The 20,822-nt window shown below is 37.2% G+C and overlaps 1 protein-coding gene across 7 annotated transcripts in view; it reads right to left on the bottom strand.

Moving 5' to 3' along the window:
* Positions 1-18,503, bottom strand: part of atat1 (alpha tubulin acetyltransferase 1) — a 68,267-nt gene extending 49,764 nt beyond the window's left edge. For 2 of the 7 annotated variants that reach the window (XR_009827079.1, XM_062056730.1), the window contains exons 1-3: positions 18,067-18,501; positions 13,218-13,278; positions 13,052-13,143 (exon numbers count right to left, since the gene is read on the bottom strand). Coding sequence is in view for 6 of the 7 variants with exons in the window: in XM_062056730.1 (XP_061912714.1) it covers positions 13,052-13,143; positions 13,218-13,278; positions 18,067-18,158 (245 nt within the window). In the remaining variant the exon portion in view is untranslated. Of the gene's footprint in view, positions 1-13,051; positions 13,144-13,217; positions 13,279-18,066 lie in introns of all 7 variants that reach the window. The other 5 variants (XM_062056728.1, XM_062056731.1, XM_062056727.1 and 2 more) reach the window with 3 other exon arrangements.
* Positions 18,504-20,822: the final 2,319 nt, after the last annotated feature.

Genomic DNA, 20,822 nt, shown 5'->3' with positions numbered 1-20,822 from the left:
TTCTGGGAAAAAGTTTTATGAACTGATGAGACAAAGATTAACTTCTTCCAAAGTGATGGAAAGGCGAAAGTTTGGAGAAAGAAAGGATCTGCTCATGATCCCAAACATACAAGCTCATCTGTGAAACACGGCGGAGGTAATGTCATGGCTTGGGCTTGCATGGCTTCTTCTGGGACGGGCTCTTTCATCTTTATTGATGATGTAACACATGATGGCAGCAGCAAAATTAACTCAGAAGTCTACAGAAACATTTTGTCTGCTAATTTAAAGAAAGATGCAACCAAACTGATTGGGAGATACTTCGTCATGCAGCAAGATAACGACCCAAAACACACTGCCAAAACAACAAAGGAGTTCATCGTGGGCAAGAAGTGGAAGGTTTTGGACTGACCAAGTCAGTCTCCAGACTTAAACCCAATAGAGCATGCATTTTACCTGCTGAAGAGGAGACTGAAGGGAGTAACCCCCCAAAACAAACAACAACTGAAAGAGGCTGCGGTGAAAGCCTGGAAAAGCATCACAAAAGAAGAATGCAAAAGTTTGGTGATGTCAATGGCTCACAGGCTTGATGCACTTATTGAAAGCAAAGGATTTGCAACTAATTATTAAGTCTTATTCACTTTAATCTATTTTAAGTTTATATGTTCCAATACTTTTGCTCACCTAAAAATGTTGTGTTCCATTACAATTAATGCTATCTTCTAAGTTGTGTATCAGATCCAGATGCAAATACCTGGAAATAAAAGCTGAAATGTTGATCTCTTGTCTCATATTCATCTTTTGATGCTAAACCCAAATGTTTTTAGTCTACAACAAAAATAAAGGAATTGGCCTTACTGTTCCAATACTTTTGGAGGGCACTGTATATATATATATATTATATATTTATTTATTTTATTATATAAATAAATAAAATAAATACTTGAATTTTAGTGTTCATTTATTTACACATATACACACACACACACAACACTCATCTACTCATTGTTGTACTTGAAAGTACAATGCTTCGTTAAGGGTTGAATTGGCCATCCTCTTTCTATTCTCTGTCACTATTTTTCTAACCATGCTGAACACCCTCTCTGATGATGCATTGCTGTGTGGCACGCACAAAAGTGCTTTCATCAAATGCACGAGAGTGTGGAATCTTCCATCTCTCCCTAGCATGGCCCAAAACTTTGTCCATTTTACATCTGCTGTGACAACTAGAAACACACAAGCCTCCACCAGGGGTGTAGCGTACCCAGATGTAAATCCTCTTTTGCACAATCAGCCTTTTCATATAAAGCCATAAAGGAATGGAACGACCTCACAACAAACTTAAAAAGTCTAACAGATTACTCTTCATTCACAATTTAAGTTAAAAAGTGGCTTTGGAGCAATCAAAGCTGCTCACACGGTCACTAAGATGGGCATTATGTTTGACACATCAACCTAATGTGTATTATATTTATCCAAGAGAGCATTTTTTATTGTAAATTGTGAGGTGTGTCTGTTAAAATCATGGTTGTTTTTACAAATGATGACAGATGTGAACAAGAGCATGTATTGTCTTTGTGTGATGATGTAAATGAGGTGTGGTTGTATTGTATATTAAGTATGTGTCCATGAAAGGGCATTTTATGACTTTTTTCTTAATACTTGTGTATGATTTTACTGTCATAATTTTATTGCATGATTTTTGTATCCCTTTAATTTAGGTAGCCAGGGACTGCAGATGGAAATTAGCTATTTAGCTATAATCTGGTACAGAACATATCTGTCTTTGAGCTTAATGTTTCTGTACATTGTCCCTTCAAATACAGACTAAACTAAAACCGGTCAATCCTTGCTTCCTGGGGAAGATCTTCCCTGGCAAGCAATTGGTACTCCAGTACTTGTACCCGGAGGCTGGTCAGGTCCAATCGCAGCTGCGGCAGACTTTTTTTTTTGGGGGCGTGGCCTTCAGCTCCGGCTGAATATCGGGAGTTTGTCGGGAGAAAATCGGGAGAGGCGCTGAATATCGGGATTCTCCCGCTAAAAACGGGAGGGTTGGCAAGTATGGAGATAGCAGCTGCTCTGGAGCCATTCGAGAGCAAACTTTTGTCCTACGGCGAGGCCATTGCTAGCTTGGCGCTCTCTGCTAATGCTCACGCTAGCGACCTCAATGCTAGCGTTAAAAAAAGCTAACTATTACTGTGGATTTCCTCACGAAAAAGTGTGAATATCTGCAGGGTCGCTCGAGGTGAAATAATGTCTATGTGATGGGTCTCCCTAGGGGGTCACACATTTGTCCACAAAGTGGTGGCCCTCGCCCCATCCTTTTTTGTGAATGACTGAGCATTTAATGGAATCTGCTTTTATACCCAATCATGGCATCCACCTGTTCCCAATTAGCCTGTTCACCTGTGGGATGTTCCAAATAAGTGTTCGAAGAGCATTTCTCAACTTTCTCAGTCTTTTTTGCCACTTGTGCCAGCTTTTTTTAAACATGTTGCAGGCATCAAATTCCAAATGAGCTAAAATTTGCAAAAAAATAACGAAGTTTACCAGTTCCAACATTAAGTATGTTGTCTTTGCAGTGTATTCAATTGAATATAGGTTGAAAAGGATTTGCAAATCATTGTATTCTGTTTTTATTTACGATTTACACAACGTGCCTGGGGATAGGTTGATTGGCAACACTAAATTGTCCCACGTGTGTGAATGTGAGTGTGTCGTAGAATTTCTGACCTTTTGACCTATATTACTTGTCTATTAAGAATGTCCGCTCATTTTCAATTCTCTTCTATTTTGTGCCATTGAATGGACCAGTTGTGGGACAAAGGTGAATATGGAGTTATGCCAACCTGTCTACAGAATGTTTAGATTTTCCAAATATGACTAAGAGATACAAGGTTGTTTTGGAACAGACAAACCAAAACAAAACAATCATGACGCACTAGATAAAAACAGTGACGCACAAGATAAAAAACAGTGACGCACAAGAGACATATAAAAAATGGCAGAAGACCGGAACTCGACAGTGATTTTGGCTTGTGTGTGTCTTGTTTGCTCTGGAGTACATGTGGTCTGTCTGCACGGCCAACTCAATTCAACCTGCACTTCTGATAATAGGTAAATACATTTGTTGTACTAAACTACTCTTGTTGCCTGCTTAAGCTTCGGACAATCCACTACAAGTGTGAGTATATTGTCTGTCTATCTGTGTTGGCCCTGCGATGAGGTGGCAACTTATCCAGGGTGTACCTCGCCTTCCGCCCGATTGCAGCTGAGATAGGCTCCAGCACCCCCCGCGACCCCGATCGGGACAAGCGGTAGGATGGATGGACAACGTGCCAACTTCACTGGTTTTGGGTTTTGTATATATATGCAGGTAAGAAGGTGATTTGTACCTGTCACAACAAGTACAAAAACTCAGACCCTAGTCAAGTGTGGAGCCAAAAAAACAAGATAATCGGCTGCAAAAAAGTCTCACCCTACAAAAAATAAAAACACTTGGTGAAAACAGGAACCAATGTCGCAAAGAGCGAGCAAGACTGTCAGGCAGAGTGTGGCACGAGGCAGGAATAAATTGCTCTCTGAATAGTGACCAGGAGTAGGTGAGCATCTCGACCACTAATCAGAGGCAGGTGACAAAAATCTGCACCCATGGCAACTAAGAAAACAAACAATGGTACTGAAACAGAACTAACCAACAACTAAGGAAATACTAAACTAAACAAAACATGACTCAGGCAACGAATCATGACAGTATTACTGATTTGCACATTTCATTGTGTACTTTTGTATGCACAATAAATCAACTCTAAACCCGTTCTTTGTAGCAATGTTCACAGACTGTAGTATTTTACTTGTTAGCTTCCCGTCGCAGGCAAGCGATGATGGTCAGGGTTGAGGGAAGAGTAGTTTGATGTTGGATGCTAGAAAATGTCCGATGCGTTGCAACAGTCAGCCTTAATGCATTGTTGCACATCATTCCATGTGCATTTGCGATACGAGCAGGTGAAATGTGTGGCCGCGCTTGGTAGGTGAGGTCGCGGTGTAGAGAGCGGCTGGATGTGAGGCTAAAGAGGGAGAGGCGAGGCGTGCGGGTGTGTTCAGGGGTTAGAATGTGTGCTTGTTGACGGGTCTGTTGGTCACTCTCCGGGTGGGGGTGTCACTAATGTCATATTAATCTTTTTTTTTTTCCTAATATTTTCGTGATCGACCAGTAGGGTCCAAAAGATCGACTGGTAGATAGCGGAAAAAAACGTTGGTGACCCCTGCCATAGGTGTACAGTATTTTCTTTTGGTCTGCTTTATATTTTTTTCTGCACTTTAATGTATTTTTTTTTTGTCTTTGTTTGAAGTTTAAGTTTATTTTGAACAAGTATAAAGTTTCAATATGGTACATCACATATTGCATTTTTTTTTCATACATGTCCTAAAAGGAGTAGGAAGAAGCAAAGCCTTTTTAATCCTACTGTTTTCTACTTCACAGCAATTACTCATATGTTCACTTCCTGTTCTCTATTTGTTCAGAGTTTACATTAAATTCTTCAAGAAAAGTTAAGTCAGTTATGGTTCACTTCATGAAATTAATGATATAACTCTTTCAATAAGTTCAAGAGGTTTATCATAATTCTTCTTCTTTGTAGTTTGTGAACATTTGTAGTTTGCACAGTTTCATAAACTGGATCATAAAGCTGGGTTGCAATCAACTGGGGGCCCGCAGGCCACATCCGGCCTGCTTTTCATCTAGCCCGCCACACGTCACCCAAATAGGCTTGATGAAACCATCAAAACTAGGGTTGATCATGTATGCAGTACTCCCTCCACTCCGCAAGGCGCCACAGCGAGGCATATGTGTCACAGTGAAGCAGCAGTAGGCTGAGTAGAAACCCCCCCCCCAAAAAATCTAAATCAATTGCAAAAATCTGAGTTTTAAAAGGGGCTGGACAACAAAGTATGAATGTTCTACCCCAAGCAGGTGCTTTAGTCGTTGTTTTCTGTTGGACCTTTTGGGAGACAGATACATTGATCCACACAAGCAACAAAAATGGTAGAAATCCCAGCGTGTAAGCTTCATCACGAAACTTGGTCAAACATTTGTAAGTAGATATAATTTGTGCATAAATATATTTAGTTTGTTTTGTATTGAAAATGCTCTCTTCGTGATGTCTTTTGTATTCGTGATCGCGTTGTTTTTTGTCTGACAGTAACGATCAAACCTAGTTTAATACATGTACTGCTAAATTTGACTAGTAGAGGGCAACAACGCTGATAGTGATAAGTCACAACGTTTGGTGTGTGAATGTTGTGGAATTTCTATTCGTGTAAACATTTGTAGATTATTGTGTGAATATATTAACACTAAACCCTCTATTTTCATTATGTAAAATACACAATGGGCATTATAAATGTAAAATAAAAAATGGACATTATTCATGTAAAGTACACAATGGACGTTATACTTTTGTTTTGTTTATTTTGTGTTTATATTTCCAGTCTTACAAACCTAAATGAAGGAAGAAGTGTAAAGAAATAAAACTAAGGAAGGAAAATAATACAAAAGAAGGAACATCAGTCCTCAACAAAAACTGGAGCTTCCTTTTCTTCATACTGTTAACTAGCTGTACACGCTGGAAACAAGTAGTGAGGGCAGAATAATGAATTTATTGACAGTGCAGTGTGAAAGCCGATGTGTTTACTTTGCAATTAAGAAAACGCAGTTTCAAAGAAATATTACATGTTGAGGCACTTTCTAGCAAAACTTTCACAATTGGATGTCTGACCTCTGAGCCCTTGTGCTCTTAAAAATTGCAGCCCTCTTCATAATTTTGTTGAATAGCCCTCATTAGGCTATTGTTTATTTACCTGAATCAGTGCAGATTTGGGCGTATTTTGAAAGGTTTAGAGGCAAATATATAAGAGATCATGAAAAAAATATTTAAAATGGGATGGAGTGGATTTATACACACTTAAGAAAAATATATGTTTTAATGATTTAATCCATTTATCATCACCAAGACGTTACTGCTCGCTATACAACCTCACCTATCAGAATAGTTTTATTGCCATTGTTTGAGAACGGGTTCACAAATTAGGAATTTTTCTTGGTGCAATCGTGCAACATAAAACACATATAACACAGAATAGGTAATAAAATGAGCTGTAACTGAGCTATCAGACGAGTTTCCACACGAACATATTAAGTAGCCGCCAAAGCTAAAGTCTTAACAAGCTGCTCCGTTTCTACTGCCTATGTCTCTGTCAGCACTCAGCATTGTCCCACCCACACAACCATCTGATTGGTTACACACAAAGCGGTAACAGCCAATCAGCAGTGCATATTCAGAGCGGTAACAGCCCAGCAGTGCGTATTCAGAGCGCATGGAGTCAGTGCTTGTCGTGATGAGCATGTAGGTGTTTAGCAGGTGAGCATAATGCAGCGTACTCTCCCCAAATTACAATAAACACCTCCCAGTCAACTACTAGTAACATCACTATGAGCCCGTTGACGTTCTAGAAATATAAACTGCAGCTCAGCTCGCTCGCAGTCCTGGCTTGAGGTGAAGGCTAATTCGCTTTTAGCGTAACGTTAGCTCATTTTGCGGTGTGTGTGTGTGTGTGTCTGTGTGAGTGTGTGTGTGTGTTACGGACAGCAATGCCCTGTCTGTCTGTTATTTCACTTTACCTTTTTCTGTGTTGTAGCAGCAAAAAAGGACATTATGTTAAATGAAGAGTTTCCTGAAGCTGTCTCTGATAGTTTGTTATGATCCGCTGCCCGGATCATATTTCTGTTTACGTTTTCTAGTCACTTGTGTTTTTCTGTTAGTCTTGATCTCTTTCTAGTTCCTGTTTAAGCACTTCTGAGTTTGGTTACCATAGTTACTGATTACTTTCACCTGCCGCGGGTGTTCCCGACGCGCACCTGTGTTTCATTACTGTCATCATTATATAAGCCTGCCTTTCCATTCAGTCTGTCTTGCATCGTAGTTTGTTTTTCACACAACAGTTGACGACTTTTGTTTCCTGCTCTTTAGCGACTAGTTTTCACACTAGGCTATTTTAGCTTGCTAGCTCCCACGCTAGTCTTTTAGTTTTGTACTTTAAGTGCTATGAGCACGTGTTTATTTGTTCCTGTCTGATTTATGCTTTAATAAATCATTCTTTACCTGCAAGCTGTGTCCGAAGTCCGATCTGCATCCCTGGGAGAACGAACCCGCAACCATGCGACCCTGTCGTCACATAGTTGATATAATAATGTAACTACATCATTAAGCCTACATGGACTCCATGGTGTTCAGGGATGAATAGTCTCTCCTATTACTATTGTACTATTTTTTTCAGCTATAGTTACATTAATCACTAGTAATGGAACAGCCTAGTTTTGAATGGCAGGGTCCCTGCTATCACATGTTGATAAAAATATAACATTTACGTAATAAAAATCAACTACAGGCTTCCCAAATGCTGTAATAAATTAAGCATGATGAGTTCACTTGAAACTGTTTAATGTTGCACTTTTTATATATAGAAGAAAAGTTTTGTCATTTTATTTAATCTGAGCAACAACTTGAGGCAGTTTAATGTTGATTAACGTGGACCCCGACTTAAACAAGTTGAAAACTTATTCGGGTGTTACCATTTAGTGGTCAATTGTACGGAATATGTACTGTACTGTGCAATCTAGTCTCAATCAATCAATCAATCAACAAAAGCACTTTATAAATAGAAAAGTTTAGTTAAGAAACCATTCTGAGCCTTATCTTATTTAGTTTTTATTTGATATATGTTGACCACATTAACCCTGGCAATGTGTGTATATGTATGTTTATGCCATTGTTTACAAATTTGGTAAATAAATAACCAAAAAATTTATATTTTGTTGTTTTCTTACTGTACCGAAAATGAACTGAACCGTGACCTCTAAACCGATATATATATATATATATATATATATATATATATATATATATATATATATATATATATATATATATATATATATATATATATATATATATATATATATATATATATATATATATATATATCAGTGGCGTGCGGTGAGGTCTGGTGAGGCACTGCATCATCACAGTCAGATTTACAAACATATGAACCTGCAGTGCAGGTGTACCTAGTGCTGTGTCCCTGCGGTTGTTCGCGGCTCCTGCAGCGCGAGCATTGTTGTTTTCGCACTTTTTGGCTTCTTGTTAAGTGACTTTTTTTGGGTGGATTCGGTCTTGCACGTGGAGGGTTTGGGTGTGGGCTTTGGTTGGTGTGGCCGCGGCGCTCCCGTCGGGGGTGCATTCTGTGGCGGAGTTGCTTGGCACCAGGAGGCGGGGTTATGAGACGAGCCTCACACAGTGTGTCTTCGCAGCAGATTTATGAATGCTCAGCACTTTACACACATACAGTTGTTGACAAAATACACTGTACTTTATATACCTCAGCTAACTAAACTATGGAAATGTATAATATAATTCATATAGCAATACGGTCTCACTGCACAGCAGGCCAGCAGTTAGCCGAGTCATTGCGCACAATCCATGTTGAGGCACAAATCAGTGACGTGCCTCAACTGGCTGCTGATCACCGCACCGTCTCTTCTCAGTATTTGAACGGCAAATGTGAAAATAAAAATAAAAATAATCTAAAACTGGTGAAGTTAAATGGAAAATAACTTTAGTATAATCACTGGATACATATATAAATTTAATACATTTTTTTTTCTTTTTACTTTTTTTTTTCTTTCCATGATGGCAGGAGAGGCCGTGCCTCCCCTGCCTCTAGTGACGGCACGCCCCTGATATATATATATATATTAATTAATATATATATTAATCGTCTCAGTATTGGCGCATTTGTTGGAATTTCAAGGATTCTGTGCAATCAAGTCAACATTTTCTGAACCGCGGAGAAGATTATGCAAGAAGATGTGTCCCACAGTTTAGGGGACATTTGCCTTGATGTCTGCTCTGAAGAGCGTGTCGGCGATCAGTGGTGAAACATTGATTGACGTGAGTTCCTAAAACATTATTTGTTTTGTGAATAATGATGATGCTTATGATAAGCGTCACCATTATTCGCCATTATGCGACTGGAGCGCGGGACAGTTCACACTGAAGTTGCATGATAACACTATCTGATTGATTTGTAATATAACTCTGAAGACAAGATGCACTGACAGACTTATAGTCAAAAAGGTAGCGTTCTATGGGTGTTTTTTTTTTTCTTCACTTTTATCGTTTTCACCATGAATGGCAAGTTATTGTAATAGTCCATAACACCCATCCCTACACCTGTGGTCTAAATCCCTTAAATTACCATTACAGTAATAACAGGAGACTAACACTATTGCTTTTCAACCATTTCAAATTATTCAGTATTTGCTGTGTAATTCTAATACAGTAACAACAAATTGTGAGCAAAAAAGAATCTTGCAAATGCAAAAATCTGAATCAAAGAGGTTGTGCACAAACATATCTTTGGGTGGAGATCCAGCCTCTGTTTTCCAGGCAAGGCAAGAAAGTTTCTTTCCACCAGAACCTCCTCTGTTTTCAGGTCAACTCTGTAGTGCTGTGCAAGTTTGTTTACATTGCTATCATCTGTGCAATGTTTCCCTGTTTGCCAAGTTGCCTGCTAGCTTTTCCATGCAACAACACTGTCCTTATGTTTTGGGCCATCTCATGCTTACTAAAGCTTTCTTACATTTCCCTTTAACCATTTAGATGTATTCAGCGTTTGGTGTGTACTTATAATACAGTGCCAAAAAGTTGTGAGCGAAAAGAGCTTGCAAATGCAACATTTCTTTGCCCACTCGCATCACAGGAACCTCCTAGGGCCTAAGCCCCCCTGTTATTTAAACCTAGTGACGCCCCTGGTTTATATCCCTACATTCTGGACAAAGTGATATTTTAGCAGGCATTTGGGTGTTTGGATGTTGGGTGCTGCATTTTGATTAAATTTAAATGCAACACATCGAGGAGGTCGATACACAGCTGATTCATCGGAATCCTAAAAAGCAGTAAAGACTTCTCTTCCCAAAAAACACAGAGTGGGAGAATGTCACGCAGCCAGAATCCGCGCAGTTTCATGCCTTTTTTCACATGCGAGAATGGGCCCTTAAAGTATGCGGTAATGCAAACCCGCTGTCAAATGTTAAATTTAGGACCCATTATGGCTTACACGTTGAAAGGTTTTCCCACTCCTGGTCTAAACCTTACAGTACGTACTAGGGGTGTGGGAAAAAATCGATTCGAATTCGAATCGCGATTCTCACGTTGTGCGATTCAGAATCGATTCTCATTTTTTTAAAAATCGATGTATTTTTTATTTATTTACATTTTTTTATTTTTTTTATTAATCAATCCAACAAAACAATACACAGCAATACCATAACAATGCAATCCAATTCCAAAATCCGACCCAGCAACACTCAGAACTGCAATAAACAGAGCAATTGAGAGGAGACACAAACACGACACAGAACAAACCAAAAGTAGTGAAACAAAAATGAATATTATCAACAACAGTATCAATATTAGTTACAATTTCAACATAGCAGTGATTAAAAATCCCTCATTGACATTATCATTAGACATTTATAAAAAATAAAAAAAAAGAACAATAGTGTCACAGTGGCTTACACTTGCATCACATCTCATAAGCTTGACAACACACTGCGTCCAATATTTTCACAAAGATAAAATAAGTCATATTTTTGGTTCATTGAATAGTTAAAACAAATTTATATTATTGCAATCAGTTATTAAAACATTGTCCTTTACAATTATAAAAGCTTTTTACAAAAATCTACTACTGTAATCCTATGTATTGAATGAATAGAGAATCGTTTTGAATCGGGAAAATATCGTTTTTTAATCGAGAATCGTGTTGAATTGAAAAAAAAAATCGATTTTGAATCGAATTGTGACCCCAAGAATCGATATTGAATCGAATCGTGGAACACCCAAAGATTCACAGCCCTAGTACGTACAATGACTTATTTATGATGCTCACGAGTTGTGTCCCGATACAACTATTTTACCTGGAATACGATGCCGATATGGAGCCTTGAGTATAGGCCAATATTGAGCCGATGATATCAGCACAAATCATATATACATGTATTATTTCGTAATGTGAAAGTTGGAAAAGGCTTGATCAGGTGAAATTACTCAGAAAATCATGGTAGGTATGAAAAACATCTAACTTATTTTCTTATCAACGGTTTGAAATGGACTTATGCAGTCTTTAAGTTGACATGGAGTGGTAATCGTTTTTGGTGATACCTATAGGGGACAAAATAAATAATTATGCTGAGCTCATGATACTGGAAAATAAATGATGTGGACACGTTTGTTACTGGATACTTTCTAATATGGTTCTGCTTTGGAGACTTTGTATCTGTAGGTTAAATGCAACTATAATTATTTGATACTTGTTTTTATTGACAAACATGGTATTTTAGTATGTAATATTGTTAAACTAAAGGTGCTCTTTGCAACTTCCTCACAGTAACATTTTTCAAAGCAAAAAATATAACAAGAACACCACTGGCTAGCTTGCGTTACCATCAGTGGTTTAACAGAACACATTTGTTTGAAAATGTTATGTATTTTTCACAATTACAACGTTTATGTAATAAAATGTATTACTGGTCACTCACCCTGTCTGGTCAACACATACGCACGTGCACACATACAAAAGTGGTCCAAGAGAAACAATGAACAAATTGCAGTCAAGTTGTTGTTATGATAGAATATACATTCAATGACAGCTAACGCTAGCTGTCCAAATTGCTATTATTAGCTAACAACACCTAAAGCTAATACGCGTGTATTTGTTACGCACGTATGTAATTATGTCATACGCGAACCTCATATTCTATTTCTCTCAATTCTCTCTCACTCTATTTCTTAGGAATCAAGCTATATATTTCTTCATTTGTTACATATAGTTTATTATTTGCACACTATTGACTAGTGATGCACCAAAAAATCAGCTGCCAAAAAAATACAATCATGGGTGCTTACGGACAGTATCCCTGCAGACTGTATTGATCTATATTGATATATAATGTAGGAACCATAAATATTAATGACAGAAAGAAACAACCCTTTTGTGTGAATGAGTGTGAATGGAGGAGGGAGGTTTTTTGGGTTGGTGCACTAATTGTAAGTGTATCTTGTGTTTTTTATGTTGATTTAATAAAAAATAAACAATTTTTATTTTTTATTTTTTTACATTTCTTGTGCGGCCTGGTACCAATCGATTCACGGACCGGTACCGGGCCGCGGCCCGGTGGTTGGGGACAACTGATGTTGACCACGCCCTTAGCCATGCCTTCACCGCCACAGGTATGTTGGCAATCTGGGGGATACTCTGGGCGCAAACTTTCCTATGTATTCTATGCAGTATATCCCGACTTCTTACGCCTTCTAGGATGTACAGTACAAAATATGCGCACGCACGTTAGTTGTGGTTGTTGTTAGCTAACTATAGCGATTTGGACCGCTAGCGGCCATTGAATGTATATTCTATCATAACAACATGACTGCAAATTGTTCGTTGCTACTCTTGGATTGCTTTTGTATGTGTGCAGGCGCTTCCTTCGTGTACATGTTGAAAAGACAGGGTGAGTGACCACCATAAACACCAATCATTTATTTCGGGCAAACAAAAATGTTTATTACACACATTTAGTAGGTAAAAAATAAAGAACATTTTAAAACAAATGTGTTTTGTTAAACCCCTAATAGTAACATAACCTAGCCATGGAACTTTGAGCAAGTTGCATAAATACAAAAATAGCTTTTGTGCTTATTGGTGGACATTTACTGTTAACTGTGTGTATAGCGTTGCACAACTAAACAAACACTCTGCAGAACGCTTGTGTTGAAGCTAATATCGGAAAGTTTAGATGCAAGCTGATGCTTGTTTTGTTGCTGATATTGAACGGATATTCAATCTCAATTTTTGATCGGGACAACCCTGCAGCTCACCTCACCTACAGTACATCAAGCCCACTGACAAACAAGCAGATAGATGTACAGTAAATATGGATTAACTGAAATCTTACCCATTGCTTTCTCCATCCTTCATCAAGTAGACTTGATGCTGCTGAGACTGCAACTTGATAGTACTTGTTACAGGTGTTGTTAGCATTTGGGCCTGAAAACAATACATAGTTATGACAAAAAAAAACTCTCTACTTAACATTTCACACACTAAACTTCAAGGCTAACCTTTGCTGAGGCTTTTCCAAGTTCGTCAATTACAGCAACAAGTTGGGACTGAAGATTTGGCCTGCAGAGACACACATCACAATTGGTATAATTCATTAAGCAGAGAAAGGTGCCGTCGTACAAGTACAAGTTATAGTAATAATAATAATAATAATGGATTAGATTTTATATCGCACTTTTCTATTATTAGATACTCAAAGCGCTAACACGGAAGTGGGAACCCATCAGTAGTACATAGTAGTACTAATAGTAACTGTTGCAAATATACAACAGGATGGAAGCTAATCTCCATCCAAATAAATCGCTGACTTGCTCATGTCGTGCCTACAAAATGTTTGATAAGGCTGCAAAAGTGATGTGTTGCTGTGACTATTTAAAAACAAACTTTTCACTCAGTGGAATTATTTTACATTGATTGATAACATCTCAATGATGTTTAGATTGTTGTATATGGGCATGCCATTCTTACTTGACAAAATTAAGTTTGATAAAGGAAACTGCCTCTTCTTGTGGGTGTTCTTCTCAGTGACTGAAACATATTTATTCAATATTTGTAGCAACTTTATTCATGGCAATGATGACTGAAACATATTTATTCAATATTTGTAGCAACTTTATTCATGGCAATGAGAGGCAGAGAAAACGTTTTAAGTAATCTACTGCCATAATGTTGTCTACTACCTTATCACTGACTAACCAAATACACACATACTTTTAGTCCATTTTATTAATTCACCTTTGAATACGAAATTATGTTTTGGTCGAAAATTTGGCTGTTTGATACAATTCTACCTAACCTAACGGAGATGTGTTTAGGCATCATCTTCAAGAATGTTCTGCCACTTATTAAAAATGAGGTAGGTTTTATTCAATTGATAAAATATTGACTTACTGTACACTAAAATTGTTTTGCCTAATCAAAATCAAGAATGTTCTGTCTGCCACCTATACAAGAGGTATGTTTTAATTTTAGCCATACAATTGAACAAAATTAACTTACTTTACTTAAGACTCTGTAACATGTTGGTTGGTTAGTTTAAGTTTTTTTTTAACGTGTATATAGTTACAACATGATGCATTATATATTTTACATATTTTCATTTTCATGCCCGAAAATAAGTAGGAAGAAGTTTATTATTCTACTAATTCCACATTATAGCAATTACTAACACATATGTTCACTTGCTGTTCTCGATTTGTAACACAGTTTACATGTGTTACAAATACAGTGCATTCTAAATGTAACAATTCTCTTCATAAATAGTTAAGTCAATTATGATTCACTTAATGAGATGAATAATATCTTATTTTGAATAAGTTTAAGACATCTGTCATAACTCTTCCTCCTTGTACTTTGTAAACACTTGCAGGTTGAGCAGTTTCTTAAAATGGATCATATTAACAAATAACAAATATATAACACAAACATAACAAAATCTTAATCTACGATTTGACTTCCTCGAATGGCCTTGATGCAACAACAGGAGTAGGCTGTTCTGAAAACATCCCCCCGAGGACTCCTCAATGATGGATGCTTTTGACCTCCCTCCCTCCTCAACGACACCTGGAGTCGAACTTTTGCTTGCATGCAGAACGGCCCCAGGCCTATGGACACTACATCAACAAACCCAAGACAATGGGCATATACCCCCCCCCCCCCCCCACGCCTTCACCACCGCTTAATTCCCCTTCGGGGTGATGGACGGCTGGCAGCGCTTTCTAGCAGCAGTCGACCTCAAGGGCCCCAACTCCCCCCCCCCTGTTGCGAGTTGTCGTGATTATATGTAACACGTTTATGTGTGCATGGCATGGAGGTTTTTTCCCACTCAAGACTAGGCCCCCTTAGGAGCCCAGTCTCGATTGTATTTTTTTATTCATCTTCTTCCCCAGCGTTTTACCTTTTTCCCCATCTTTTACGGGGCGCCTTGTGGCGACCCATCAGCGTTCCTGTTCTGGAACCCTGTACACTGTTTGTTTGTCTAATATTGAACGGGTTTGTGCTGAAAACAAAGTTTTGTTGTGCTTGTGCAATGACAATAAAGTCCTATCCTATCCTATTACTACATTGTTTGACTTATTTGCTTAAACCGTTCCACATTTTTATCATGCATACTGATATACTAAAGGTTTTAAGTGTTGTACGTGCATACAAAATGTTTAAGTTTGATTTTTTTCCTAAGGTTATACTTCTCTTTTATTGGGAATAATTGTTGCACATTCTTGGGTAGCAGGTTACCCACTATGCTTTGTGCATAATTTTAGCTGTTTGCAAATGCACCAAATCGTTGAATTTCAATATTTTCAACAATTTATTATTTTTTATTTAATAAATGAAGGGTTTGTATGTTCTCTATGAATTATTCTAACTGATCTTTTTGGGAGCACAATTCGCTAATGTAATGCGCTTTTGTAGTTATTTCCCCAAATTTCTACAGAATAACTCAGATATGGTAACACTAGCAAACAGTAGAGAATATGAAGTGATTTTTGGTCTAGAACATATTTTGTTTAATTGATTATAGAAATACTTCTTGCCACCTTATGTTGTACATTTTCTATATGATATCTTGTTCATTTTATCATCACACCCAAAAATCTGATTTATTTTACACTTTCAATTTCTACGACATCTATTTGTATTGGACTTTCTTTGCTGCTGTTACCGAATAGCATTATTTGAGTTTTACTGAGATTCAAAGATGGTCTGTTTTTGTCAAACCATCTCTTCATTTGTTCATGTTTGTTAACTTGTTTACAAAAAAAAATATTATTTTTGCCTAATCATAATCAAAATTCAAGAATGATCTGTATCCATCCATAAATGTCATCCACACTTCAGACTGTGAACATGTTTAACTTGTTCGCAAAAACTTTTTTTCCATTTTGCCTAAACCAGGGGTGTCAAACGTACGACCCGAAGGCCGGATCAGGCCCGCGAACAGGTTTTATCCGACCCGCGGGATGAGTTTGCTAAGTATAAAAATTACCCTGAATTTTTTTAATGAAAAAAAATCAGCTGCTCTAAATGTGTCCACTGGATGTCGCAATAGTAATTCTTTGTATCTTTGTAGATGATGCTACATATGTACAAAAATAAACCACATGATGTTACTACATCAGTCGAGGAAAATTATCAAACTACATAAATAACATATTTTAATTTGATTTTGATATAATTGTTTTATCTTGATAAGATTGAAATTTAACACCAATGAGTTGACAGGTGAACATTATCACATAATTTATTCAGAAAATATAAATAATGACAAATAAAGTATATATTGGGGCGGCATGGCATAGTGGGTAGAGCGGCCGTGCCAGAAACTTGAGGGTTGCAGGTTCGCTCCCCGCCTCTTGACATCTAAATCGCTTCCGTTGTGTCCTTGGGCACAACGATCCTTCACCCTTGGCCCCAGTGCCGCTCACATTGGTGGATTAATGATGGGTGGTGGTCGGAGGGGCCGTAGGCGCAAACTGGCAGCCACCGCTTCCGTCAGTCTACCCCAGGGCAGCTGTGGCTATGAAAGTAGCTTACCACCACCATGTGTGAATTAATGATGGGTTTTCACTAGAGATGTCCGATAATATCGGCCTGCCGATATTATCGGCCGATAAATGCTTTAAAATGTAATATCGGAAATTATCGGTATCTGTTTTTTTATTATCGGTATCGTTTTTATTATTTTATTTTATTTTATTATTTATTAAATCAACATAAAAAACACAAGATACACTTACAATTAGTGCACCAACCCAAAAAACCTCCCTCCCCCATTTACACTCATTCACACTCTCATTCACACAAAAGGGTTGTTTCTTTCTGTTATTAATATTCTGGTTCCTACATTATATATCAATATATATCAATAGTCTGCAAGGGATACAGTCCGTAAGCACACATGATTGTGCGTGCTGCTGGTCCACTAATAGTACTAACCTTTAACAGTTAATTTTACTCATTTTCATTAATTACTAGTTTCTATGTAACTGTTTTTATATTGTTTTACTTTCTTTTTTATTCAAGAATTTTTTTAAAATTTATTTAGCTTATTTTATTGTATTTTATTTTTTTAAAAGGACCTTATCTTCACCATACCTGGTTGTCCAAATTAAGCATGATAATGTGTTAATTCCACGACTGTATATATCGGTATCGGTTGATATCTGTAATTAAAGAGTTTGACAATATCGGAATATCGGATATCGGCAAAAAGCCATTATCGGACATCCCTAGTTCTCACTTCTCTGTGAAGCGCTTTGAGTGTCCAGAAAAGCGCTATATAAATCTAATCTATTATTATTAATATTATAATAATATACTATTAACCGCAACAGGTAATTGTAAAAAAACAAACAAACCCAACAACATTATGATTTGTACAATTTCAGGATGTGCTTGTTCTATTTTTAAACAAAGAAAACAATCTGAAGTTGTCTTTATTTTTAAGTTATCGTGCCATGATTTTACCAGTCCGGCCCATTTGGGAGTAGATTTTTCTCCATGTGGCCCCCGATCTAAAATGCGTTTGACACCCCTGGCCTAAACCAAATAATAGTCACATACAAAGAAAAGGTACCAGTACTGGTGATACAACCCTTGTTTTTTATTCGGTAGTATTGCCCACCTTGCCTGAATTTTTAGTACAGTACATGTAAACGAATAGATGGACCCATTTCGATAGTTTTGAATACTTAAAAAATATATATAAATGCCTACAAACAACAATATGCAAACAAAGTAAGTGATTCAGCTGAATATTTGAGTAGAACAAGATGCTAACACTAACAGTATTGAATGTTTACATGACGTGACTATGGTCACCAACAACACAGAGAACTGTGGCATTACCTTCTCGGAGTAAGTCGACCTCCACCAAGGGTCTGGTCCAAGATGGTTACCCTCTCGGAAAATAGCTGGTTTATATCAACAGGAAACTCCATAGTATGTCCTTAGTGGAGAGGATGATGCACACCCAGTCCGGGCAGCAGGTGCCTCCCTTGTTAGCTCGCTAGCTAGCTGACAAAGCTATACCGGCGTTTTTGGCTTAGCAAGCGGACTCGTCAGAAATTTAACAAAAGCTAGTTAGTTGCTCCAAGCCTCACACTTCTCTTCACTTCACAGGCAAAACATGAATATAACTGTCGGTGAGACAGGCAGATAACTGTCGGTGATACCAAGAGCTGCCGTTTAATCAATTTAAAGTCGGGGCGCTTCCATTGTGCCGTAGTGGTACAGTCGCTTCAAATAGCATTTACCGTAATGCCGGGCAATGCAGCGACTGCTAATAAAATTACCGGGATCACATGAAATCGGTTCACCTGTCATTTGTAGATCAATTGTTAAAAGGTCTTCGAATCCTTACATCATCAGTCTGTGTTTGAGAAAATACAAACGAAAAGTTTTTAAACTTTGATACGATGGTGGCTTTTATGACGTAATACGGTAAATGCGCGCTGGCATCACTTTTAGTTTAGCAATAAATTATAATATGAATAACCACAGCAGCAGGTCCCGTTGTGGTTTACATCGTTTTAATTAAACATTGCATCATGCGTGCTTAATACTACTGTGTCACAATGTTTTTAATCCAATACAAGACATAAATATAATGCTACTGGAAACATCATACACACACACACACAAACACACAAACACACACACACACACACACACACACACACACACACACACACACACACACACACACACACACACACACACACACACACACACACACACACACACACATAGATAGATGGTTAAACATCAGTGTTGGGTTAGTTATTGAAAACCAGTAACTAGTTACATTTACTAGTTACTTTATTTCAAAAGTAACTAAGTTACTAACTCCGTTACTTACACCAAAAAGTAATGCGTTACTGTGAAAAGTAACTATCTAGTTACTTATATATATTTTATTTTTTTAAGGCCCCCTTTAATGCCCTTTTAGCCTTCATTTCAGTACTGTTATTGCACTGGAGAATAATACAATCTGTTGATCAACTTGACATGCATTTGCATCACTGAACTCTGCTAAGCAATGTGGTCTACATACAACACACAAAGACAAATATATGTTTTACAGGGCCAATTTGTTTCAGGCCAGAACAAATTGACAAAACTATTTTAAATAGCTGCAACATAACATACATAAGTAACAAACAGCATAAGAACAACATAGCTGTAAAACAAGGAAGGCACACACTACATACACAAAGCCTAACCAGGCGTTTTTCTCTCTCAGGGAATTCTGAAATAAAATCATGTCTGAAGCCCAGAATACTCTACACATTTCCCCAGTTTTAGTTTAGAGATAAGGAAAGATTGGCCTGGCCCACTAGCATCCCTCTTTATGTTTGTGAACTTTATAGTCTATACATTTAGAGTGATGTGATAATCAAACACTCTAGAAGTCTAGAATGAAAGAGCAACAGTATATAAGAGAATTGACAGAGTGTGTGTACCTTCAGTGCGCAGTGCCTCGTTAAAATCCAGCCGCTGTTGCTTAGAAGGTGAAGTGTGTCTCTCTTTACTAGCTTCGTCGAAGCATGTTGGGTATCAATACGATACCAAGACTTTACAGGATCAAACATTGGTCATATTCAAATTCCTCATGTGTCCAGGGACATATTTCCTGAGTTTATAAACATAATATACATTGTTAAAAAACGAAAGATGTTGTGATGCCAGAAAATATCGGCAGACCAGTACTTTTCAGAGACGGTTTAGTACCGAATATGATTCATTAGTATCGCGGTACTATACCGTACAACCCTACTGTGAAGTGAAAACCCTTTCAGGTGACTGCCTCTTGAAGCTCATAGAGAGAATGCCGAGTGTGCAAAACAGTAATCAGAGCAAAGGATGGCTATTTTGATGAAACTAGAATATAAAACATGTTTTCAGTTATTTCACCTTTTTTTTATTAAGTACATAACTCCACATTTGTTCATTCATAGTTTTGATGCCTTCAGTGACAATCTACAATGTAAATAGTCATGAAATTAAAGAAAATGCATTGAATGAGAAGGTATGTCCAAACTTTTGGCGCTGGAGCCTATCTCAGCTACAATTGGGCGGAAGGCGGGGTACACCCTGGACAAGTCGCCACTTCATCACAGGGCCAACACAGACAGACAGACAACATTCACACTCACATTCACACACTAGGGCCAATTTAGTGTTGCCAATCAACCTATCCCCAGGTGCATGTCTTTGGAGGTGGGAGGAAGCCATATATATATATATATATATATATATATATATATATATATATATATATATATATATATATATATATATATATATATATATATATATATATATATATATATATATATATATATATATATATTTATATATATATATATATATATATATATATATATATATATACATATATATATGGATATATATATATGTGTGTGTATATATATATATATATATACACACACATATATATATATACACACACACACACACACATATATATATATTTATATATATATATATATTTATATATATATATATATATATATATATATACATACACATATATATACACATATATATTTATATATACATACACATATATACACACACAT

This window comes from Entelurus aequoreus, linkage group LG08 (genome assembly GCF_033978785.1).
Source record: "Entelurus aequoreus isolate RoL-2023_Sb linkage group LG08, RoL_Eaeq_v1.1, whole genome shotgun sequence".
NCBI lineage: Eukaryota > Metazoa > Chordata > Actinopteri > Syngnathiformes > Syngnathidae > Entelurus > Entelurus aequoreus.
This window is presented reverse-complemented; position numbering and strand designations above follow the sequence as displayed.